The sequence below is a fragment of the Pelobates fuscus genome, chromosome 2, assembly GCF_036172605.1.
Source record: "Pelobates fuscus isolate aPelFus1 chromosome 2, aPelFus1.pri, whole genome shotgun sequence".
In the NCBI taxonomy this organism is placed as follows: domain Eukaryota; kingdom Metazoa; phylum Chordata; class Amphibia; order Anura; family Pelobatidae; genus Pelobates; species Pelobates fuscus.
Window position 1 is genome coordinate 9,880,506 of NC_086318.1, and position 26,403 is coordinate 9,906,908.

The following is a 26,403-nucleotide window of genomic DNA, read 5'->3' on the forward strand; positions in this document are numbered from 1 at the left end:
ATCCCCCAATGACCTAGTATGGAATTGCAGAAGGTTCATGGAGACAGTTCTGTAGGTGGCACAATACCCTTTAGAGAAGTTACCCAAAAATTTACCAATTCCATCATAATTAGCATAACAGGTGTAATTACCTTTATAGACTGTAACACCATCTGGGGGTTTGACATCCTTGGCTAGAAGAGGATACTCTACTGTCCATGCTTTACATATGGACCTATTGAAATCGTAGTGATAGGCAAAAAGACTCAAAACACATTCTTCTATATCTACCGGCAAGGTTAAAGGCACGGTGCCCAGGTGCTTCATAATACTTCTGAATGAGGGCAGCCATTAAGTCTTTTGACAGATGTGCAGGTCCATGTGCCCATTGGACAACTGCTGGATATAAATTTTTAGGAAGGCAGAATCTAAAGTTGTTGTAGTAAATTCCGTCCTTTAGGACAGCACCTTTCTTCTTCCATTTCTGGATTTCTTCGGGGGTAATTGCAGCTTGCTGTTCCCGCAAAAATCTTAGGTCAGTAGGAAGGGTCTGTAAGGTAAAAATAGGAACTTCTTCTTGTCCGGACACTTCTTCATCCACTTCCTGCAAATTTCTTGCTGCTTGCTTAGCAGCCTGATCAGCCAAATGGTTGCCCTTTGCTTCATCTGTATCCAACTTCCCATGTGCCTTGACTTTCAAGACGGCCACTTCTTCAGGGAGTAGGAGGGCATCCATTAGTTCCTTGATTGCAGAGCTGTGTTTGACTGGTGTACCGGCAGTCGTAAGAAATCCTCTTGTCTTCCAAATGAGGCCTAAGTCATGTGCCACACCCAGGGCATATCTTGAATCTGTATAGATGTTGGCACGTTTTCCTTCGGAGATTTTGCATGCTGAAGTCAGGGCTTGTAATTCAGCTTCTTGTGCAGACATTGCTGGTGGTAGAGATGATGACTTGATAACTTCATCTGTTGTGGTTACGGCATATCCTGTGTGGTATTTTCCTTCTTCATCAGCATACCTTGAACCGTCCACAAACAGAGTGAAATCAGGATTTGTTAATGGATTCTCATGTACAGTTGGCAGATGTATTGTCTCCATTTTCATCTGTTCAAAACAGTCATGAGGTGTCTCTGTGTCATAATCATTCACTATGACCAGGTCTTGAAATTCATTTTCCAGGAAATGGCGTGGCCATGCTTCAAGAAGGTCAATTGTTGGGTACTTGGCAATGCCATTTTCCTGTAGCTGTGATTCATCCATGGTGGCCCATAATTTTGCCATGGGCCCAAGATCATTCCATGATTTTGTTTTCAACTTAGTAACAGGGACATGTGGAATAGCAGTATCCCAATGACGGTACAAGTAATTGAGTTCTGGAGGTAGTTGGATCAGGACCATGCTATTGCCTTCAGAATCACAATAGAAGTCTTGAGCAGTGAGTTTCACCTCCACCCAGTGATAGAGTTCATCTTCATAGCAAGGTTCAGGAGTGATGTTCGGCTTGTACCATGTGGTACAGAAGGCATATCCTGGACCCTCACAGAGAGGTGTTTGTTCTTTATAAAAGGTTAAATCAGGATGCATTCTCTTGATGGTACCAGTGAGAAGGTAGATGTAGGTTTCATCCATGATAAACCCATAGTAGATAACCCCCTCAGGGAGTGGAAGAAGAGTGGATGGATTAAGAACTTGACATCTTTGAATGGTAATGTTGTCAGGCAGCAGGAGATGACACTGTAAACGTAGGTGTCTGGCAGGAGACACATGCTTGAGCTGAACTTGGTTGATGATGGCAGAGATGTCATGAGGGGCCAATACAACCAGAGGGTGGCCAAGGACCAGGTCTGCAGTTCTTTCAATAAGTTCTCTTGCAGCAAAAACAGCCCTAAGGCAAGAAGGGGTCCCTCTGGCCACGATATCCAGCTGGCAGGAGAAAAATCCAATAGGCCTCTGGTGGCCTCTTAAGTCATTTGTTTGGGTAAGGACTCCTGTAGCATGAAGCTTTGCATCCTTGTTCTGCTAAATAGCAAAGGAGACTAATTGAACACTCTTCAGTTGTGGGTATGTCATCTCCACAGAGTAGTAAATCATCCACATACTGGAGTAGTACAACTTCTGGATGGTCTGCTTGCCATGGGTCAAGGATGGAGCACATGGCTCTTGCAAATTGACTTGGAGAGTTTTGTGCCCCTTGGGGCATGACAGTCCATGTATACTGTTGCATTTCATGGGTGAAGGCAAACAGGTATTGGCAGATTGGATCCAGTGGAACACTGAAGAAGGCATTAGCCAGATCAATGACTGTGAAGTATTTTGCAGATGGTGGGACTCCAGAGAGCAGAGTGTGAGGGTTTGGCACAATAGGGGTGTCCAGGACAGTTGCTTCATTGACAGCACGGAGATCCTGAACCATTCTGTACTTCTCTGGTTCACCTTTTGGAGTTTTCTTCTTCACAGGAAATAATGGAGTGTTACACTTTGATTTACATTTTACGAGAGCACCCTTCTCCAAGAGTGCTTTGATTTGAGTTGAAATTGCTGCAGCTTGTGCTGGCTTTAAAGGATATTGTGGTTTTCTTGGTAACTTTGCTCCTGGAATGAGCTTTACCACCACAGGTGGAACTCTTAGGTGACCTATGTCCTCTGGGCCTGAGGACCATAATTTTGCAGGTACCTTTGTCTTTAGTACATCTGGAAAATTGGACCTCTGTTCCTTCGCTTCCCCACGGGGTTCTTCTAAATGCAGCATCAGAGGCAGGGAGCACAAGGCTGAGGTGTCTGATTCAGATAGAGGAGTAGACAATTCTACTTGTCCATCTGGGGTGAAGGTGATAGATGCCTGCAGGCGTGAGAGGACATCAGCGCCTAACAGGTTAATTGGGCATGTGGAGGATACCACAAAACGAGCAAGCAAGCTAGGGTAGTTGCCAACTCGTAATGGAGTTGTTAAAGGACTGTGTCTTGGTTGGCCATCCACTCCAACACAAGAGACATCAATATTTGACAGAAATGATGCATCTGGCAGGTCTTGTTCTCTTAGAACACTTCGGGCTGCACCTGTGTCAACAAGAAATGTGGTAGGTTGTCCTTTAATGGGTAGAGTCACAGTGGCAAGTGGCCCCCCCTTATCCCCTGAAGACACTGCCATGACAGGGGTTAATGACACAGGCTTGCCAGTTTCCTAATCATCCGGTTCCTCAACAATTGGAACTGTTTTTGTGGCCTTGGGGGCAGGTGCAGGCTTGGACACTACCTTTTTTGGTTCAGGGCAGTCATTTTTGAAATGTCCTTTGGCTTTGCAATTAAAACAATATCCATCCTCAGGTTTGGTGCCTTTTGGGACAGGGGCGGAGCGGGACACCATGAGAGGAGCTGAAGTGGACCTTCTGGGAGTCTGGGCAGATTCCAGACCTCTACCAACTAAGAGTAAGGTATCCAGAGGGACTACCTTATATTCAGGGCGTGCAGCAATGATTCCCTTTCGTATGGAGTCTTTAACACCTTGGACAAATGCACCAGACAGCATTTGTGAATGAATCTTGTCAGTAAGATCAAAACCCAAATCTGTAAACATTTGAAACAGTCTTGCATGAAACCTTTCCACTGATTCTCCTTTGTCTTGTATAATATCAGTAAGGCCAGCAGCCTGATCTGCAAGTTTGTCCTTAGCCCATTCTTTTAGTTGGTTGCAAAAAGTTACTCCGGAGGGGTAATCAATGTCACTTATAAGCAGATCTGTACTGAGGTGGCGGGCCATGCTGGGCCAATATGCATCCCCGGCTTTAATAGCACAAATGCTCAGTAAATCACGCCATGCTGCGGAATAAGTCTTTTGAATCTGAACTATCCCTCGGTAAAAAGGCATAGGTTGCTTTTCTGGGTCAGGGAGTGATTTCATTAGAGCACTAGCTTGAGTAGGATTAAAAGCAACATATTTAGGAGGGGCCCGATCCCCCCGGCCTGTATGTCCAAAAGGATCATCGATGGAACGGCGGGGCGGGGGCCCCGCGACCTCCAGTGAGTCCTGGGATCCCTCTTCATCCTCATCCTCATCTGTGGTCTGGGCCCTTCTGCGTAATGGGACCACCTGAGGTGTCAGAACCGGGGGAAATTAGGGATTCCCAGATGCTGGGGTGGCTAGTGGGTTATGAGCTTGGGGTGAATAGTCACCGGGAAGTACCGGCATTAGGGGTGCTGGATGACTGGGGGCCGCCATATTGGAGGCGTGAAAGGAAGCTGCGTTAGGGTTAAGGGAGGAAGTGGCGGCCATGTTGGATGTGGGCACATCCGGGGCAGACTGTGCCGGACTGGGCATGACCGGGGTCTGGGGAGTGGCTTGGGGAAGGGGGTAGGGATAATTTGGATAGGGCAGGGCCATGGGGTAGGGGAAGGGGTATGGCCAGGCCATCTGGGTGGGGGCTAGGGCGGAACCTGGGGAGGGCGGGATAGCTGGGTAAGGATTAGGGAAGGAGGTGGGAACCTGGGCTGTGGGAGGAGTGGGTAAGGGAGAGGACGGAGAGGGATTAGTAGAGGTGGGTGTAGAAGGAGGAGCCGGAGTGGGTGCAGTAGGATTGGCAGTAGCAAGGGAGGAGGGGTTAGTGAACTGGGTGGATGCAGATGGGAGGGTAGGATTATCAACGGAGAGAGAGCGTAGGGAAGGAATGGTAGATGAAATGTTTGGATTAGACACAGAAGGTAGTGCAGGGATGGATGAGGATGATGGGAATGTTAGGGATGGTGAAGGGGAAAATAAAGATCCATCAGAATTCAGGACCGGGCAAACAGGGGAAGTGACGGGATGGGTGTTGGGAGGATTGGGAGTGGGGAACATAGTCAGCTGGCTATCACCTATTGCTGACTGAACCTTGGGAATGGACATCCTGTGTCCTCATAGTAACTCATACATAGAGCATATAGTGGCTACATATACTGAGGCGGTGTCCTCATAGTAACTCATACATAGAGCATATAGTGGCTACATATACTGAGGCTGTGTCCTCATAGTAACTCATACATAGAGCATATAGTGGCTACATATACTGAGGCTGTGTCCTCATAGTAACTCATACATAGAGCATATAGTGGGTACATATACTGAGGCTGTGTCCTCATAGTAACTCATACATAGAGCATATAGTGGCTACATATACTGAGGCGGTGTCCTCATAGTAACTCATACATAGAGCATATAGTGGCTACATATACTGAGGCTGTGTCCTCATAGTAACTCATACATAGAGCATATAGTGGGTACATATACTGAGGCTGTGTCCTCATAGTAACTCATACATAGAGCATATAGTGGCTACATATACTGAGGCGGTGTCCTCATAGTAACTCATACATAGAGCATATAGTGGGTACATATACTGAGGCTGTGTCCTCATAGTAACTCATACATAGAGCATATAGTGGCTACATATACTGAGGCGGTGTCCTCATAGTAACTCATACATAGAGCATATAGTGGCTACATATACTGAGGCTGTGTCCTCATAGTAACTCATACATAGAGCATATAGTGGGTACATATACTGAGGCTGTGTCCTCATAGTAACTCATACATAGAGCATATAGTGGCTACATATACTGAGGCTGTGTCCTCATAGTAACTCATACATAGAGCATATAGTGGCTACATATACTGAGGCGGTGTCCTCATAGTAACTCATACATAGAGCATATAGTGGCTACATATACTGAGGCGGTGTCCTCATAGTAACTCATACATAGAGCATATAGTGGCTACATATACTGAGGCGGTGTCCTCATAGTAACTCATACATAGAGCATATAGTGGGTACATATACTGAGGCGGTGTCCTCATAGTAACTCATACATAGAGCATATAGTGGGTACATATACTGAGGCTGTGTCCTCATAGTAACCCATACATAGAGCATATAGTGGCTACATATACTGAGGCGGTGTCCTCATAGTAACTCATACATAGAGCATATAGTGGCTACATATACTGAGGCGGTGTCCTCATAGTAACTCATACATAGATCATATAGTGGGTACATATACTGAGGCTGTCCTCATAGTAACTCATACATAGAGCATATAGTGGGTACATATACTGAGGCGGTGTCCTCATAGTAACCCATACATAGAGCATATAGTGGCTACATATACTGAGGCTGTCCTCATAGTAACTCATACATAGAGCATATAGTGGCTACATATACTGAGGCGGTGTCCTCATAGTAACTCATACATAGAGCATATAGTGGCTACATATACTGAGGCGGTGTCCTCATAGTAACTCATACATAGAGCATATAGTGGCTACATATACTGAGGCGGTGTCCTCATAGTAACTCATACATAGAGCATATAGTGGGTACATATACTGAGGCGGTGTCCTCATAGTAACTCATACATAGAGCATATAGTGGGTACATATACTGAGGCTGTGTCCTCATAGTAACCCATACATAGAGCATATAGTGGCTACATATACTGAGGCGGTGTCCTCATAGTAACTCATACATAGAGCATATAGTGGCTACATATACTGAGGCGGTGTCCTCATAGTAACTCATACATAGAGCATATAGTGGGTACATATACTGAGGCGGTGTCCTCATAGTAACCCATACATAGAGCATATAGTGGCTACATATACTGAGGCTGTCCTCATAGTAACTCATACATAGAGCATATAGTGGGTACATATACTGAGGCTGTGTCCTCATAGTAACTCATACATAGAGCATATAGTGGCTACATATACTGAGGCTGTGTCCTCATAGTAACTCATACATAGAGCATATAGTGGGTACATATACTGAGGCTGTGTCCTCATAGTAACCCATACATAGAGCATATAGTGGGTACATATACTGAGGCTGTGTCCTCATAGTAACTCATACATAGAGCATATAGTGGCTACATATACTGAGGCTGTGTCCTCATAGTAACTCATACATAGAGCATATAGTGGGTACATATACTGAGGCTGTGTCCTCATAGTAACCCATACATAGAGCATATAGTGGGTACATATACTGAGGCTGTGTCCTCATAGTAACCCATACATAGAGCATATAGTGGCTACATATACTGAGGCTGTCCTCATAGTAACTCATACATAGAGCATATAGTGGGTACATATACTGAGGCTGTGTCCTCATAGTACCTCATACATAGAGCATATAGTGGATACATATACTGAGGCTGTGTCCTCATAGTAACTCATACATAGAGCATATAGTGGCTACATATACTGAGGCTGTGTCCTCATAGTAACTCTTACATGGTGCTGTGCATTATGGCCAAACATCTTCACTTTGGTCCAGTCTGTCCAAAGGACATTGTTTCAGAAGTCTTGTGGTTTTTTCAGATGCGACTTTGCAAATCTAAGCCATGCTGCCGTGTTCTTTTAAGAGAAAAGAGACTTTCTCCTGTAACCCTTCCAAACAAACCATACTTGTTCAGTCTTTTTCTAATTGTATTGTCATGAACTTTAACATTTAACATGGTAATTGAGGCCTGTAGAATCCGAGATGTAACTAGTTTTTTGTAATTTCTCTGAGCATTGCACAATCTGACCACAATCTGCGGTGAATTTGCTGGGACGTCTACCCCTCGGCTGCTAATCTTTCTCACTGTAGAAAGATAAAATGTTTGGAAATAGCCTTATAACTCTACCCAGTTTGATGGGCAGCAATAATTGCTTCTCTAAGACCATTGCTGATGTCTTTCCTCCTTGGCATTGTGTTAACAATGGACCTGCTCTGGAAATTGAACTTTAATTATACACAGCGGCTCCTTTAAGGTCTATCAAGCGATTAACAGAGCAGGAGACAAGAAATTATAAATTAAACAGAATTTATAATAAAGGAAGTGTAAACATTAGATGACTCTTTACAGGAAATGTTTAGGAAGGCTTCAAAGCCACATGCAGGGAGGTGTGACTAGGGCTGTATAAACAAAGTGATTTAATTCCTAAATGGCAGAGAATTGAGCAGTGAGACTGCAGAGGTATGATATATGCACCAAAATGGCTTTATTGAGCTAAAGTTGTTTTGGTGACTATAGTGTCCCTTTAATCAAGGGCAAGTGATTTGCAGTACCTCTCTGCTGTTTAGCCTCTTAATCCATATGGAAGCAGCAAGGGTGCACTTAGTTTTTTACACATGGCTTCTCCATTTTGGCTTGATTTTTGTTAAATCATGAAATGGTATATGTTATGTGTTGTTGTTCATCTAAGGTTATATTTACCTAATTTTAAGAACTGCAAAGGAACACTGATTATTCTGTCCTGATATGTAAAACCATAGAATTCAAATAAGGTATATAAAGAGAGAAATCTGTCCTAAACATGAAAACACAATATAGAAATATTGGTATCAAAAAGCCATTCTTAATAATGGTACACAAAAGTGGTGTGCTATAAAGGTGAAAGTTAAAAATTGATACTTTAATAAATTAGGAAAACACGTTCCTATCGTAAACTGTCACCAATTCATAGGTACAGTATATCCTGGCTGGCTCTCAGCTAGCAACGGAATTACTGACATTAGAAATTAGAGGCGTATACATAGGGGGGGAGCAAAGGGGACAATGAAGGGAAGGAGACAACATAGAGATATGTAGACGTTAGGTTGTTCAATAATGTGAACAAATGTGTCGTTATTCAGTTGATATATGTATCCAATGAACATATGTCTTTAAATTCAATTCAATTGTAACTGAATAGCTATGGCTACTTCGTTCTCCAATATTCAAGAGGAGTGACCTGAAAAAATATATATATAGTAACAGAATTCTTCAAGATGATACTTGATTATTGATGTATATAGTTACAGAGGTTTCTAGTAATAGTAGAGCTCCGCGTGAATTGCCAGTTTGAACGGGCTCTGAGGGTACCGTGGCAAATCACGGGGTAATGACTGAGAGGTGGTCAGTACACAGAGTTTACTGACTGAGTCATAAGTGTGGTACTGGGCGTACAGTAAGTGGTGTTATGCCGTGCTTGGTATGTGAGACGGAATACCTGCTATAGATAATTGGTATATAGTCTGTCCGACAAATTGCTTCCAGATCTGTTGCTTGGCAATCCTAAGTGTTAATAGGACAAGTCATAAAATAGATACTTGGAGCTACACATTAATTCACAGTTTGAGCGGGCTCTAAAGTACCGTAAAGTTGATTGACTAAATCACCAGTGTTGTACTTTAGCATTCAGATAGCTGTAAGTAATGTAATGCCGTGCTTAGGTATGTGAGACGGTATAGTTTACTAGAACTAGTCGGTATATAGTTTGTCAAAGTATTACCGCTGCCTTGCTGCTAATCTTGACGAGCAGTGCAGATGTTGGTATAGGAAGTATTAATATAATTGGTTAGGAGTTCGTCACTTGTATGCCGCTATATTGTCTGAACGGCCAGTGAATTGCCAGTTGAACGGGCTCTAAGGTACCGTGGCAAATCCTGGGGTGATGACTGAGAGGTGGTCAGTACACAGAGTTAGCTGCCTGAGTCACATGTGTGGTACTGGGCATTCAGGTAGATGTCGGTGGTGTTATGCCGTGCTTAAGTATGTGAGACGGAATAACTACTATAGATAGTTGGTATATAGTCTGTCCGACAAATTGCTTCCAGATCTGTTGCTTGGCAATCTTAAGTTGATAGGACAAGTCATAAACTGGATACTTAGAGCTAAACGTGAATTCTCAGTATGAACGGGCTCTGAAGTACCGTAAAATTAACTGACTAAGTCACCGGTATTGTACTTTAGCATTCAGATAACTGTGAGTCGTGCTAAGATATGTGAGACGGAATAGTTCAATTATAAGAGTTCAATTATACACCATTTATCCACCAGTAATTGGAGGTTATTGAGCACCATTATAACTGCTCTCCCTCCACTGGTCCCCCAGCTACAGAAGTATCCTTATACTCAAATGGTGCCCGTATACACGCCATGCTCCTAAACATGAAATTGTGATGAGCAATGGATCAGCATTACCGTTATCTATCTCAGTAATGACTACAAGACAACCATCATTGTTCTGTGAATTACATCTGTATCAAAAAGATCTTCTCCGGAACTCAATATAACTGTTTTATCTCATACAAAGGAACACACCTATGAATTCAATTCTATGCCTTTAAGAAGAGGTGCATTATTAACGGAGCAGGTATTTATATATACTTTCTCTAACACACTCAATCACCTCAAATTAGATTATAGGACCCCCCTTTATCACACCATCCCGAAATGGTTTTTATTATTTCAGGGACAGGTATGATGACCATAAAGATACAAGAATTCTGGCATATACACTCTATAAACTATATCACTGTGTGCTCATTACACTTTTTGATCCCACTGAGCCACCGTAGATTATCATTCCCAGGCAGCCGAAATTGGACCAATCAGCTGCAAGGGCGGGATTTATAAACTCCACCAATGGAGGGAGTCATTTCCCCCTGACGAGCCCCTAAACAGGGCGAAACGCGCGTCGGGTTTTCCGACATCATTCTGCACTAATACCAAATACTAGATTGCCCCCGTGGAAATCTCAGCAAGTATATCTTTCTGAGTTACCGACCAAGGCATTGGGGCACTCAGTTCAGTATCAAGCAGTGTTGAATAACTGACCGACCGATGGTCTTCATTTCTAACCACCTAGCTACTTTTGCCATAGCTTATTTTACGCATCGGCAACATCTCTAATATTCTTCCTTTACTGTTATTAGTGCCCTTGAAGGCACTTTTCCTTCCTTTTTCTCTATAACTACTTCAATTAGAAAAAGCTGACGTTAACAACTGGGCTAACCGTTCAGACGACATAGCGGTATACAAGCGACGAACACCTAACCAATTATACTAATACTTCCTATACTAACATCTGCACTGCTCGTCAAGATTAGCAGCAAGGCAGCGGTAACACTTTGTCGGACAGACCACATACCGACTATTTCTAGTAAACTATTCCGTCTCACATATCTTAGCACGACTCACAGTTATCTGAATGCTAAAGTACAATACCGGTGACTTAGTCAGTTAATTTTACGGTACTTCAGAGCCCGTTCATACTGAGAATTCACGTTTAGCTCTAAGTATCCAGTTTATGACTTGTCCTATCAACTTAAGATTGCCAAGCAACAGATCTGGAAGCAATTTGTCGGACAGACTATATACCAACTATCTATAGTAGTTATTCCGTCTCACATACTTAAGCACGGCATAACACCACCGACATCTACCTGAATGCCCAGTACCACACATGTGACTCAGGCAGCTAACTCTGTGTACTGACCACCTCTCAGTCATCACCCCAGGATTTGCCACGGTACCTTAGAGCCCGTTCAACTGGCAATTCACTGGCCGTTCAGACAATATAGCGGCATACAAGTGACGAACTCCTAACCAATTATATTAATACTTCCTATACCAACATCTGCACTGCTCGTCAAGATTAGCAGCAAGGCAGCGGTAATACTTTGACAAACTATATACCGACTAGTTCTAGTAAACTATACCGTCTCACATACCTAAGCACGGCATTACATTACTTACAGCTATCTGAATGCTAAAGTACAACACTGGTGATTTAGTCAATCAACTTTACGGTACTTTAGAGCCCGCTCAAACTGTGAATTAATGTGTAGCTCCAAGTATCTATTTTATGACTTGTCCTATTAACTTAGGATTGCCAAGCAACAGATCTGGAAGCAATTTGTCGGACAGACTATATACCAATTATCTATAGCAGGTATTCCGTCTCACATACCAAGCACGGCATAACACCACTTACTGTACGCCCAGTACCACACTTATGACTCAGTCAGTAAACTCTGTGTACTGACCACCTCTCAGTCATTACCCCGTGATTTGCCACGGTACCCTCAGAGCCCGTTCAAACTGGCAATTCACGCGGAGCTCTACTATTACTAGAGACCTCTGTAACTATATACATCAATAATCAAGTATCATCTTGAAGAATTCTGTTACTATATATATATTTTTTCAGGTCACTCCTCTTGAATATTGGAGAACGAAGAAGCCATAGCTATTCAGTTACAATTGAATTGAATTTAAAGACATATGTTCATTGGATACATATATCAACTGAATAACGACACATTTGTTCACATTATTGAACAACCTAACGTCTACATATCTCTATGTTGTCTCCTTCCCTTCATTGTCCCCTTTGCTCCCCCCCTATGTATACGCCTCTAATTTCTAATGTCAGTAATTCCGTTGGTAGCTGAGAGCCAGCCAGGATATACTGTACCTATGAATTGGTGACAGTTTACGATAGGAACGTGTTTTCCTAATTTATTAAAGTATCAATTTTTAACTTTCACCTTTATAGCACACCACTTTTGTGTACCATTATTAAGAATGTCTTTTTGATACCAATATTTCTATATTGTGTTTTCATGTTTAGGACAGATTTCTCTCTTTATGTACATTATACTTTGAGGGTTACCCCCTCCCTGTCCGGTTACACTAGACAATTGTATGGGCCATCCCACCCCCTAATTTCAAATAAGGTATACTTTATTTTTTCCATGACTGTGTATGTATGTATGTATGTGTGTGTGTATATATATATATATATTATGCATGTGTGTGTCCTTCACCTTTTAATTCTTCATTGTATCAAGACTGCCATTGCTGGTTAAAGTCTATACACCCGGATCATGGATAACGATGACAAGTAATGCTTGTTTTATTTTCTTATCAGAATTTACAGAAAAGAAGTAACAGCCATATGGACTCTGTCTACTCCAGGTAATTACCCTCCAGTGAGTGTGCTGCTCAGGTAGTGTGTGTTATATGAGGTGTGGGGATCTGCAGTGAGTGCTGCTCAGGTAGTGTGTGTTTATAGGAGGTGTGGGGGTCTGCAGTGATTGTGCTGCTCAGGTAGTGTGTGTTTATAGGAGGTGTGGGGGTCTGCAGTGATTGTGCTGCTCAGGTAGTGTGTGTTATAGGAGGTGTGGGGATCTGCAGTGATTGTGCTGCTCAGGTAGTGTGGGTTATAGGAGGTGTGGGGATCTGCAGTGATTGTGCTGCTCAGGTAGTGTGTGTTATAGGAGGTGTGCTGCTCAGGTAGTGTGGGTTATAGGAGGTGTGGGGATCTGCAGTGATTGTGCTGCTCAGGTAGTGTGTGTTATAGGAGGTATGGGGATCTGCAGTGATTGTGCTGCTCAGGTAGTGTGTGTTATAGGAGGTGTGCTGCTCAGGTAGTGTGGGTTATAGGAGGTGTGGGGATCTGCAGTGATTGTGCTGCTCAGGTAGTGTGTGTTATAGGAGGTGTGGGGATCTGCAGTGATTGTGCTTCTCAGGTAGTGTGTGTTTATAGGAGGTGTGGGGATCTGCAGTGATTGTGCTGCTCAGGTAGTGTGGGTTATAGGAGGTGTGCTGCTCAGGTAGTGTGGGTTATAGGAGGTGTGGGGATCTGCAGTGATTGTGCTGCTCAGGTAGTGTGGGTTATAGGAGGTGTGGGGATCTGCAGTGATTGTGCTGCTCAGGTAGTGTGGGTTATAGGAGGTGTGGGGATCTGCAGTGATTGTGCTGCTCAGGTAGTGTGGGTTATAGGAGGTGTGGGGATCTGCAGTGATTGTGCTGCTCAGGTAGTGTGGGTTACAGGAGGTGTGGGGAGTTGCAGATGTGGCGAAAGGGACCTCGCCACTAGTTTTTGGAGGGGACTGATTGCCAGCCTCATGCCTTGGGACTATGGCCCCTGGGAGATTGGGCACTTTAAAAACAGTATTGGGGCTTATGGACTTCTATTGGACTGTGTATGGTTCTGGTTTCTAAACTTTACTCCATGGCGATTTTATTCTGTTTGTGGGATCTGAGCGCTGTTCAGATATATTGAGTGCTCAGATCCGAGCTATCTGGGGATAGGTTAAATGAGGCGGTTCTGTTCAGTATAATAGGAATTATGTATTTTTATGTGTTTTTGCTGTTGTTGTGAATAGATATTTTCTGTACTTGGAGATAGTTGGCTTACCACACCCAGTTAAGCCAATTATCTCCAGGATAGAGGACTCTGTGGAACTGGTTTTGGCTGGAAAGCCATGCTTCAGTGGTCACAAAGGACTTCAACCTAACTTTTAAACCAATGGAAGGAATTGTCTTTTTGAGTATGTTTGTATTTGGAGTATGCTGATTCTGAAAATGTAAGTTTTATGTGAATGTGATGTATACTTTTATGAATATTGTGTAAAACTGTATTTTCCTGCCTGTGATAATTACGTTAGCCCATTGTGTTCAGTAATTATATCACAGGCAGAGGGGAGGATTTTGCTGTAATGACTGGGTGTGTCAGACATTGTTGTATTGTTTTGATTGGTTTGTGTGCCAGTGTTCCATCAGGTCCGGGGGGGGGGAGGGGTGCTAGGAGCATCCATCAACGGAGGTACCCAGTCGGGGTGCCAGGTGATCTGTTACAGGAGGTGTGGGGAGTTGCAGTGAGTGTGCTGCTCAGGTAGTGTGGGTTATAGGAGGTGTGAGGTGCTGCAGTGAGTGTGCTGCTCAGGTAGTGTGGGTTATAGGAGGTGTGAGGTGCTGCAGTGAGTGTGCTGCTCAGGTAGTGTGGGTTATAGGAGGTGTGGGGTGCTGCTCAGGTAGTGTGGGTTACAGGAGGTGTGGGGAGCTGCAATGAGTGTGCTGCTCAGGTAGTGTATGTTATAGGAGGTGTGGGGAGCTGTAGTGAGTGCTGCTCGGGTAGTGTGGGTTATAGGAGGTGTGGGGAGCTGCAGTGAGTGCTGCTCGGGTAGTGTGGGTTATAGGAGGCGTGGGGAGCTGTAGTGATAACTGCTGAGTTTGTATGAGTTATCTTTAGTTCATCAAGTATTTATCAGGCAAATGTTTCCTGCCAAATTAATATTCTGAAAATGAAAAATCAGCAGGACCCGGAGGCTTGTGTATTCCTGGATATGTAGAACATCCCCCATCTGGACGTGTGCTGATCCTACAGTAGAGTGTTGGTCAGATGAGGTGACTTGACACTGGTAAAATAATTGTGCTGAACGTTTTTTGTTTCTTCTTACAATGGATTCATTATCATCTTCTCCTGTCTACAGGTCTGTAGATAATTTGGGTCTTCGTCCCAGCAGGATCCCAGTACGAAGGAAAGGCCCCCTGCTTTCTCCGAGCCTGCTGCGTATTTCAAATGAGCAAGACTCCCCCATTCTCAGAGTGTGGAAGTACAGCGCCGAGCCAACTATGAAACTGTGCAATCTCACAGGTGGGACCACGTCACTCTGCTCCTTATGGGAATGATGGGAACTAATCAGCCTAACTTAAAAAAAACAAACACCAGATTGTGCAGATTAAATACAGGTGTTTTATTAATAAGTGTCTTTTCTGGACTCTTATTTGACAAGTGGTTTTTGGCAGAATGTGATGGCCGAAGTTACGCCTATTTTCCACAAACTGGATCCTACACGAGACAAAACAGTGTCTACTTTGTGTATTTTTTCATTGCATGAAACCTCGGTGAGAATTTTTTTCTTTTTGTGAAAACCTTTCCAATAACAGTTACACAGTTTCTGAAAAGTTAGTGTTGTCTTTTAGGGTAAAATTCCATAAGTTATGTGAACAAATTGCTAGTAAATGCATGGATGGAATTAAATTTGAATATTCTTGTCTTTTTACCCATTTCCTGTTTCCCAGACTTGGCTGGGGTCACCTCCAGCCTCAGCATGTGTGCAGTGCCTCTTCTCCAATCTAATGAGAAGGAGTCTCTTTTTATCTGTGAACCGACCAAAGAGATCAATGACCAGGTAGTATGGACTATACAGCGCGATGCATCAAATGTACAGTCTTCACTATGAGAGATGGTTACAGTGTGATATGGAAGCCTAAAAGGTGGCTCATAGAACAGAAATATTATTTAAAATAAAACGGGGTGAGTTAGACAAGGAGTGAGAGACACAAGGGAAGGGGGCTGAGATATATGGGCTTCAGGTTGACAGACAGGGGTGACATGCAGAGGCTCCAGGAAAAACACAAAATGAAAATAGGGAAAGTTCTAAAAGGATTGGTAATGAGACATGGTGAAAAATAAAGACTGGCGGAGACACATTGAAAGGAAGACCAAGAGAGGGAAACAAAGATAAAACAGACACAGATTCAAACATATGAATTGGAAACCGGCTTTCCTAGAAAGGTAGATGGGAAAAAAATGCAACTCCCTGTCCAAGACCTGTACCGATATTCATCCACCTACCTCAGATCCTCATAGATTGTACGTTCGTTTCCAAATATCCCATTAGAGTGTGCAACGCAATATGTTGGTAATAATAATTAAACATGTTCTCCATTTCAGAGCTTTTCAACTGTCTCTTCAGAGGCTGCTCAGCTCTCCACATATCAGAGTGTCCTAGCGATCAGTCATGGTCCAGCCACTAACTCTGCCTCTCCATTGTGCTAATATATCAAGAGGCTGGTGGAGCCGACCTTTGGCATCCTGATGATTTTACAGATGGAGCAAACCTTTTGTATAGAATCCCCCCGTCCCCAATTTTGTACATGTTTGATGCCCTTTAACACTTTGTGTGATATGGAGAGTTGTTTAATTGCACTGTGTTGACTCCTGAACATATTTGCACTAGGTTTACTGACTGTCAAGGAGCGTAAAACACAAATCAGCGATTTTCTTCTGCCCGTTTCGGCACGATGTATTAACGCACATTTTACTGAAAAACAAGAATGTTTTCTGTATCCAAGCTTTTTACTCCGTATTTCACATAATTCAGAGTTTATAGAACATTATTGGAATTCTCTCTAAGCCTAGAATATTCTACCTTCCAAATTCGTTTTTAAAACACTTTTTTTTTTTATTGGTTTTTAATCTAACTGGATTTTTTTTTTAATAATCTGACTTTGGTATGAAGCTAATTTCTACAGTATTTTAACACTTGGATGTATTGTGTACAGTTGAATGGTCGTTGCGTGCTTTGTTACCATTGGTAAATGTCATGTATTTTAATAAACACTCTTGTATCTGTACATTGATTGGCCCAATACAGCTTACTGCAGACACGAGTGCAGTGAAATAAAAGTTGATCGCTCTACCTTTTGTTCAGTCTGAATGTTTTTCTGCCCAACGCAAGCAATGATTTTTGCAATTCAAAACCCTTTTCGATGGATGTGACTGACCGCCTGGCACCCTGACTGGGTGCCTCCACCAATCGCTGCTTCCTAGTCGCTTTGAGTAATATAAGCACCTTAGCCGCCGCAGCTTGGCTGGGGTCTCGTTGTCCTCCACCCACCCTGGACCTAAGACAAGGATCCTATTCCAGAGCCTCTAGTAGGTATAGCTGTGTAGCTCTTACAATAGCTAGTAATCTATAGCTGTTCCCTACAATCACGAGACGAGGCTCTGTGTTGAGGGTGAAGTGACCACAACTGGCCTTTTCTGACAGTCCCCATGCAAGGGGCAAGTCCAGCAGTGTTCAGGAGTTTGTGTCCAATTTCAGTCCCATGAGATTCATGCCCAAACACCACTGCCTGCGTTCGTGCAAACAAGATGCCCGCCCTCTCATGGTCGTTCATGCAAACAGTGGCCACCCATACCATCAATTAGAACACTGCGGTTAGAATTGTTACCAAGTGTTAATAGGGTTTAACAAGCTCCCAGGTGGTCTCTGATTCGTGCGTCTGGGTATCCCTAACCATATAGTTCCAAATGCACGAACCAAGCCTCTTTAAAGTATTTTAGCCAGGTTTATCACAGGGGCAATAATCCTGAGGCAGAAGGCTGGCAAGCAGGCCCCTCCAAGAACATGTGGCAGAGGCAGTTCTGCAGTGTGCTTTCTTCAGAGTTCTACTGGGAGAAATTAATTGGTGAACCAAAAGGTTTAGTCACTTAAAGAGTTACTCCACGGTCCCTGGAGCCTGTATGTAGGGAGTTTAACCCTTGGATCATGTCATTGGAATACCAGTCATGTCAGTCATTGGCTGAGAACCACTACAGCACCCTGATTGTTATCAGGGCTAAAGTAACTGTAGCGGAGAGCTGGTCTCCCACAGCCTATTTCCGTTGGTATCCTAGAATAGCTCAGGAACAAGTAGTAAATCCAATAGAGTAGCAGGCACCATCAGCAATACAATCCAAGAATATCCCATCATCTTTCCCAATAACTGGACGACACAGTATCACGAGCAGAACTCATCTTTAATCACACAACCCCTGCTTTTATGCAATCCTCCCATGCGAGGGAGACACCCACCATAATTATTACAATAACCAATCACGTACAAGGTACAACCCACACATCTCCTCCCCTCAGATAAACATTTAACAATTAAAAAGGTACACAATTTCCCCCAAGTTCTAGATGTACCCCAAATACATAAGGTATCCCCTGATAGTCTTGATCTGGGTGAGCAACATATTCAAAAATCACCCAGATCGGACCAGGGATTCGGGAGTTATGGAGGTTTAAAGTTTTGACAGACCGCACAGGCAACAGTAGCCAAAAACAGTTCCATGAGTTTTGGCCTTGCGGTCGGTCTCTTTTTGTGTCTAAAAAGTTCCGAACTCAATGCCATCCAGAACTGTGTTTGCATTCTGATGAATCCCCTTGTTTGTGGGATTCAAACTACCGAACGCCAGGCCATTCGGGAGTTTCATTCTCTTCCATAGCTCTGGAGGTCTCAGCGGTGTTCGCTTAGTCGAGTGTCTGTTTTTAGTTCCAGACACTCAACGGCAAAACACCGCTGTTTGGGAGTTTAAGATGGCCGCCGCCACGTGTTCGGCTCCCGAAATGGTGGCCACCCAGGAACTTTAACAACGAGTTTGTGCTTTTCAATGGGAAATTCAATAAAGCGAACGGAGGTTAATTGAAGTCACACTTATGCATCAAGGTGGTCCGGTGTTCGGTAGTTTGTGTCCGTAGGGTGAATAAAGTATTTCAGTACAGTTTATGGGAACAATTAGACGAACGTTTTAATTCACAGGAAAGTCTATGGGGAAAAACATGGAAGTGAAATATGCTGGACAGCCAGGTGGATTTTGCTACAGTAACCCATTAACTGAAGTTGTGGAGAATTGACAATGAATTACAAATAACCAAATTGTAAAAAAAAAAAAATCTTGTTTCTTGGTTATTTTGCCTGAAATGGATCTAGTGAATAAATCCAGATTGTGGATCTGCAGACCACGGTTCACACTTAAGAGAAATGCAAGACTGACGCTGTATAGTGAGAAATCATTAAAGGGTTACTCCAACTGATTATTAGCAGCACCCACTTTTAATAACGTATACAATATAGAAATAGATTAAAGGTTCCCTGAAATCCAGCACCAGGCCACGTTTTCATCTTCCTCTATTTTGCCCACAGGCTTAGTCCCAAAAGTGAGAATTGTCAAAAAATTCAAAGTAGCCAAACTGGAAGCAAAGCTAACTTGAATATTTCCAGCTTGAATATTCTGGGTGAGTTAGAGAATGTTTCCAGCTTAGCTATTTTAACCTTTAAAAAGGTACATAAGTAACCAAAACAATTTAGGCTTAATGAAGCAGTCTCAATGTATAGATCATACTCCGGCAGTGTCGCTGCTCAATTCTGCCATTTAGGAGTTAAATCACTGTCTATACAGCTGTACACACACCTCCCTGCATGTGGCTTACACAGCCTTCCTAAACACTTCCTGTAAAGATAGAGCTAATGTCTACACTTCCTTTATTGCAAATTGTTTTATTTAGAATTTGTCTCCTGCTCTGACTCACACAGCCTTCATAACACTTCCTGTAAGGAGAGATTTACAGGATCAATTTCAAGTCTAAATAGCTGAACTGAAAACCATTATCCCAGTCAGCTCTCCAGTTTGGATACTTTGGCCTTCAATTTGCATTCCCCGCAATTCTCACTTCAGTGAATAACCCAGAGAGCTTACATTTAATGTCTTATTAGTTCCCGGAGGAATATTTCACTTTTTTTCTCTTCATTGGGATTTTGTAATTAATAAACTATAAATGAAAAGTTTGTAATACACAATATATTAGAATCGAGATCCACACGTGGAACATGCACTGAATCTGACCTGTATTGTTAATTAGCAGAGCGAGTGTGACATACATCCACTACCTTTACCTGTCAAACAGACAAACACGAACATAGCTTTAAACAAAGACATCATTTATTCTGGTTCAGGAAATGACATTAGAAAACATATCTACAGTAGTGCGCCAGGGGACGGGATACGCGTGCAGTCTCTTCTCCAGCATTGGATCTGATTGTGACCATCTGTAAAACACACACGGATAGGTTTACACAATGCAGTACTTTGTATATTAGCGACTACATAATAGGGAATAGTGCATTGTGGAAAATACCGCCACTAAGAGAGTCTAGAGGCATAATATGAATACCTGATGGATTTGTTGCAGTGGTTGTGGTGCACACATGCTGTCCCTAACTTCATCCAAAAAAAAAAAAAAACATTCCCACTTCTGAAATACTGAAATGTTTACATTTCTCTGGAAAGACACTTCTGATATCAGTCAGACTGACAGCCACTAGAGGCACGTCCTCCTTAAGACCACAGTCTTCATATTCGGTATTATTGTGCAGAACATGACGCCGTCAAACGCAAAGCTTTGGTTTCAATGCTCATGTATGAGACGGGCGCTATAGGTAGGAGAGGAATGGCACGGGCGCTATAGGTAGGAGAGGAATGGCACGGGCGCTATAGGTAGGAGAGGAATGGCACGGGCGCTATAGGTAGGAGAGGAATGGCACGGGCGCTATAGGTAGGAGAGGAATGGCACGGGCGCTATAGGTAGGAGAGGAATGGCACGGGCGCTATAGGTAGGAGAGGAATGGCACGGGCGCTATAGGTAGGAGAGGAATGGGACGGGCGCTATAGGTAGGAGAGGAATGGCACGGGCGCTATAGGTAGGAGAGGAATGGCACGGGCGCTATAGGTAGGAGAGGAATGGCACGGGCGCTATAGGTAGGAGAGGAATGGGACGGGCGCTATAGGTAGGAGAGGAATGGGACGGGCGCTATAGGTAGGAGAGGAATGGGACGGGCGCTATAGGTAGGAGAGGAATGGCACGGGCGCTATAGGTAGGAGAGGAATGGCACGGGCGCTATAGGTAGGAGAGGAATGGCACGGGCGCTATAGGTAGGAGAGGAATGGCACGGGCGCTATAGGTAGGAGAGGAATGGCACGGGCGCTATAGGTAGGAGAGGAATGGCACGGGCGCTATAGGTAGGAGAGGAATGGCACGGGCGCTATAGGTAGGAGAGGAATGGCACGGGCGCTATAGGTAGGAGAGGAATGGCACGGGCGCTATAGGTAGGAGAGGAATGGGACGGGCGCTATAGGTAGGAGAGGAATGGGACGGGCGCTATAGGTAGGAGAGGAATGGGACGGGCGCTATAGGTAGGAGAGGAATGGGACGGGCGGTATACAGGTGATACTCAAAAAATTAGAATATGGTGCAAAAGTTCATTTATTTCAGTAATGCAACGTAAAGGGGAAACTAATATATGAGATAGACGCATTACATGCAAAGCAAGATAGTTCAAGCCGTGATTTGTCATAAGTGCGATGATTATGGCTCACAGCTCAGGAAAACCCCAAATCCACAATTTCAGTAAATTAGAATATTACATGCAATCAATAAAACAAGGAGTGTACATAGAACAATATCGGACCTCTGAAAAGTATAAGCATGCATATGGACTCAGTACTTGGTTTGGGCCCCTTTTGCAGCAATTACTGCCTCAATGCAGCGTGGCATGGAAGCCGCACTCACTGAACCATTGCAGGGAAAAGGCACGAACAACAGTCTTTCCCAAGTCCAGAACCAGAGTCTAATACAGGGCCATAACCACAAGGCTGGCCATTAGTCCTCTCCAAGAACCAGTGGCAAAGTGGCTTTCGTCACAGCGGTATATGTAGGAGACATTAGACTCACGTAGCGCAGATATCACACTATACGATACGTTTTATTTTAAACAATATTACGGATCTCTGTTTACTGAACCTTCTCTCAATACGAGCACAGCTTGTCACAGAAGATTGAGCAGCTGCGTTTTCTATTTTCATTAAAACTCAATAACAAAAGAATTTACAATATTCCATTAAAATCACATTGTCTGTTAGAGCTTCACTCATCCTTACCCTGTGATTGCAATCACTCCAGCTTCTTTGGATTGTTCACAGCCACGTAGTGATATAAAACCACCAGGAGGAAAAGGGACACACCAAGCATGTTGGCAAATATAGCAAGCTGCACGTCTGTGATCATTCTGCCAGGAAAGAAACAAAGGTTAGCCTCCTTATTACACCCCGCAACCGCCTCCTTATTACACCCCGCAACCGCCTCCTTATTACACCCCTTCTTCGTCTGGAGTCCTACTGGCACCAAATCAACTTAATTTAGATTGAATTGTTTTGGTGCCTGGAGTGCTCCTTTAAGATGCTGATTTCATGCTTAAGTTAGCCGTAGGGTGGGTTTGATTTAAATGAAATAGATTAAAATAACGATTCAGCATCACTATTTAAATCATAGCTTTCGATGTAAAGACGACTTCTTCTTGTTGGTTATTACAATCTTAATATTTACCACCGGCTGTTTTATGATTAGAATAATCACTTTTCAGAGGGCATTAAGGTCTGTATGTTTATTTTATAACATTTCTCCTGTGCAGTTTTAAGTTTTAACTGCAAACCAACTATCTGATAATCTCCTATAAAGAAAAAATGTCAAAAAGCCTGGATCCACTTCGTTCGATGCAAGCGACAGTGATTGGCCAAGAGAGTCGGTAGAGCAATCTCACCCAATCATTGCGCCCACTCAGCTTCCCACCCCACGTTAAGTCATTAGCCGAGCGACTGGCCAAATTCTCACTCTGTATTACACTCACAGACCCCCCCCCTCACTCTGTATTACACTCACAGACCCCCTCCTCACTATGTATTACACTCACAGACCCCTCCCCCTCACTCTGTATTACACTCACAGACCCCCCCCTCACTCTGTATTACACTCACAGACCCCCCCCTCACTCTGTATTACACTCACAGACCCCCCCCTCACTATGTATTACACTCACAGACCCCCCCCCTCACTCTGTATTACACTCATAGACCCCTCCCCTCACTCTGTATTACACTCACAGACCCCTCCCCTCACTCTGTATTACACTCACAGACCCCTCCCCTCACTCTGTATTACACTCACAGACCCCTCCCCTCACTCTGTATTACACTCACAGACCCCCCCTCTCACTCTGTATTACACTCACAGACCCCCCCTCTCACTCTGTATTACACTCACAGACCCCCCCTCTCACTCTGTATTACACTCACAGACCCCTCCCCTCACTCTGTATTACACTCACAGACCACTCCCCTCACTCTGTATTACACTCACAGACCCCTCCCCTCACTCTGTATTACACTCACAGACCCCCCCTCTCACTCTGTATTACACTCACAGACCCCCCTCTCACTCTGTATTACCCTCACTGCCCCCTCCCCTCTGTATTACCCTCACTGCCCCCTCCCCTCTGTATTACCCTCACTGCCCCCCCCTCTGTATTACCCTCACTGCCCCCCCCCGTATTACCCTCACTGCCCCCCCTCTGTATTACCCTCACTGCCCCCCCTCTGTATTACCCTCACTGCCCCCCCTCTGTATTACCCTCACTGCCCCCCCTCTGTATTACCCTCACTGCCCCCCCTCTGTATTACCCTCACTGCCCCTCCTCACTCTGTATTACACTCACAGACCCCCCCTCTCACTCTATATTACACTCACAGACCCCCCCTCTCACTCTATATTACACTCACAGACCCCCCCCTCTCACTCTGTATTACACTCACAGACCCCCCCTCTCACTCTGTATTACACTCACAGACCCCTCCCCTCACTCTGTATTACACTCACAGACCCCTCCCCTCACTCTGTATTACACTCACAGACCCCTCCCCTCACTCTGTATTACACTCACAGACCCCTCCCCTCACTCTGTATTACACTCACAGACCCCCCCCCTCACTCTGTATTACACTCACAGACCCCCCCTCTCACTCTGTATTACACTCACAGACCCCCCCTCTCACTCTGTATTACCCTCACTGCCCCCTCCCCTCTCACTCTGTATTACCCTCACTGCCCCCTCCCCTCTGTATTACCCTCACTGCCCCCTCCCCTCTGTATTACCCTCACTGCCCCCTCCCCTCTGTATTACCCTCACTGCCCCCCCCTCTGTATTACCCTCACTGCCCCCCCCTGTATTACCCTCACTGCCCCCCCTCTGTATTACCCTCACTGCCCCCCCTCTGTATTACCCTCACTGCCCCCCCTCTGTATTACCCTCACTGCCCCCCCTCTGTATTACCCTCACTGCCCCTCCTCACTCTGTATTACACTCACAGACCCCCCCTCTCACTCTATATTACACTCACAGACCCCCCCTCTCACTCTGTATTACCCTCACTGCCCCCTCCCCTCTGTATTACCCTCACTGCCCCCCCCCCTCTGTATTACTCTCACTGCCCCTCCTCACTCTGTATTACACTCACAGACCCCCCCTCTCACTCTATATTACACTCACAGACCCCCCCTCTCACTCTGTATTACCCTCACTGCCCCCCCCCCCCTCTGTATTACTCTCACTGCCCCTCCTCACTCTGTATTACACTCACAGACCCCCCCTCCCCCTCTCACTCTGTATTACACTCACAGACCCCCCCCCTCTCACTCTGTATTATGCTCCCGGTCTCACTCCGCTGTCAGTCCGTCTGTAAAGCTGAGACTCAGTCACTTCCGGTGTGAGTGACACGTCATCCAGCCCTTCATATCCGGTGTTCTATCAAATTACCCAACCTCGTAAAAATCCCCTACCCTCGTCACTTCCTGTGCTGCACATGCTGCTACTCCTCCACAGCCGGGTCCTGGAAGGTAACACAGCCAGGTCCTGGAAGGTAAGTAACGCAGCCAGGTCCTGGAAGGTAAGTAACACAGCCAGGTCCTGGAAGGTCAATAACACAGCCAGGTCCTGGAAGGTAACTAACACAGCCAGGTCCTGGAAGGTCAATAACACAGCCAGGTCCTGGAAGGTTACTAACACAGCCAGGTCCTGGAAGGTTACTAACACAGCCAGGTCCTGGAAGGTAACTAACACAGCCAGGTCCTGGAAGGTCAATAACACAGCCAGGTCCTGGAAGGTTACTAACGCAGCCAGGTCCTGGAAGGTCAATAACACAGCCAGGTCCTGGAAGGTCAATAACACAGCCAGGTCCTGGAAGGTCAATAACACAGCCAGGTCCTGGAAGGTCAATAACACAGCCAGGTCCTGGAAGGTCAATAACACAGCCAGGTCCTGGAAGGTAAGTAACACAGCCAGGTCCTGGAAGGTAACTAACACAGCCAGGTCCTGGAAGGTCAATAACACAGCCAGGTCCTGGAAGGTCAATAACACAGCCAGGTCCTGGAAGGTTACTAACACAGCCAGGTCCTGGAAGGTCAATAACACAGCCAGGTCCTGGAAGGTCAATAACACAGCCAGGTCCTGGAAGGTCAATAACACAGCCAGGTCCTGGAAGGTTACTAACACAGCCAGGTCCTGGAAGGTTACTAACACAGCCAGGTCCTGGAAGGTTACTAACACAGCCAGGTCCTGGAAGGTCAAAAACACAGCCAGGTCCTGGAAGGTCAATAACACAGCAAGGTCCTGGAAGGTCAATAACACAGCCAGGTCCTGGAAGGTAACTAACACAGCCAGGTCCTGGAAGGTCAATAACACAGCCAGGTCCTGGAAGGTTACTAACACAGCCAGGTCCTGGAAGGTCAATAACACAGCCAGGTCCTGGAAGGTTACTAACACAGCCAGGTCCTGGAAGGTTACTAACACAGCCAGGTCCTGGAAGGTCAATAACACAGCCAGGTCCTGGAAGGTCAATAACACAGCCAGGTCCTGGAAGGTAAGTAACACAGCCAGGTCCTGGAAGGTCAATAACACAGCCAGGTCCTGGAAGGTCAATAACACAGCCAGGTCCTGGAAGGTAACTAACACAGCCAGGTCCTGGAAGGTCAATAACACAGCCAGGTCCTGGAAGGTTACTAACACGGCCAGGTCCTGGAAGGTCAATAACACAGCCAGGTCCTGGAAGGTCAATAACACAGCCAGGTCCTGGAAGGTTACTAACACAGCCAGGTCCTGGAAGGTAAGTAACACACAGCCAGGTTCTGGAAGGTAAGTAATGCAGCCAGGCCCTGGAAGGTCAATAACGCAGCCAGGTCCTGGAAGGTCAATAACACAGCAAGGTCCTGGAAGGTCAATAACACAGCCAGGTCCTTGAAGATAACACCTCCACAGCCAGGTCCTGGAAGGTAAGTAACACTGCCGGGTCCTGGAAGGTAAGTAACACAGCCAGGTCCTGGAAGGTAAGTAACACAGCCAGGTCCTGGAAGGTCAGT

General features: G+C 44.8%; 2 protein-coding genes across 5 annotated transcripts in view; one reads left to right on the forward strand and one right to left on the reverse strand.

The window, feature by feature from the left end:
- The window catches only part of AGBL5 (AGBL carboxypeptidase 5), a 173,479-nt gene extending 156,484 nt beyond the window's left edge, over positions 1–16,995 (forward strand). For both annotated transcript variants that reach the window (XM_063441915.1, XM_063441916.1), the window contains 4 exons: positions 12,693–12,739; positions 15,040–15,203; positions 15,632–15,741; positions 16,287–16,995. In XM_063441915.1, coding sequence (XP_063297985.1) covers positions 12,693–12,739; positions 15,040–15,203; positions 15,632–15,741; positions 16,287–16,391 — 426 coding nt within the window. In that variant the 3' untranslated portion in view covers positions 16,392–16,995. The remainder of the gene's footprint in view (positions 1–12,692; positions 12,740–15,039; positions 15,204–15,631; positions 15,742–16,286) is intronic.
- A 3,085-nt stretch (positions 16,996–20,080) lies between these two features.
- OST4 (oligosaccharyltransferase complex subunit 4, non-catalytic) lies at positions 20,081–24,840 on the reverse strand. Of its 3 annotated transcripts, none has more exons than XM_063440770.1 (3): positions 24,830–24,840; positions 22,098–22,225; positions 20,081–20,209 (listed from the first exon to the last, which is right to left on the reverse strand). In XM_063440770.1, the coding sequence occupies exon 2, from the start codon at positions 22,222–22,224 to the stop codon at positions 22,111–22,113; it is 114 nt and encodes a 37-aa protein (XP_063296840.1). In that variant the 5' UTR covers position 22,225; positions 24,830–24,840; the 3' UTR covers positions 20,081–20,209; positions 22,098–22,110. The 3 variants fall into 3 exon arrangements, with proteins under 3 accessions (XP_063296840.1, XP_063296839.1, XP_063296838.1); XM_063440769.1 differs by lacking the exon at positions 24,830–24,840 and adding an exon at positions 24,710–24,779; XM_063440768.1 differs by lacking the exon at positions 24,830–24,840 and adding an exon at positions 24,686–24,773.
- Positions 24,841–26,403: the final 1,563 nt, after the last annotated feature.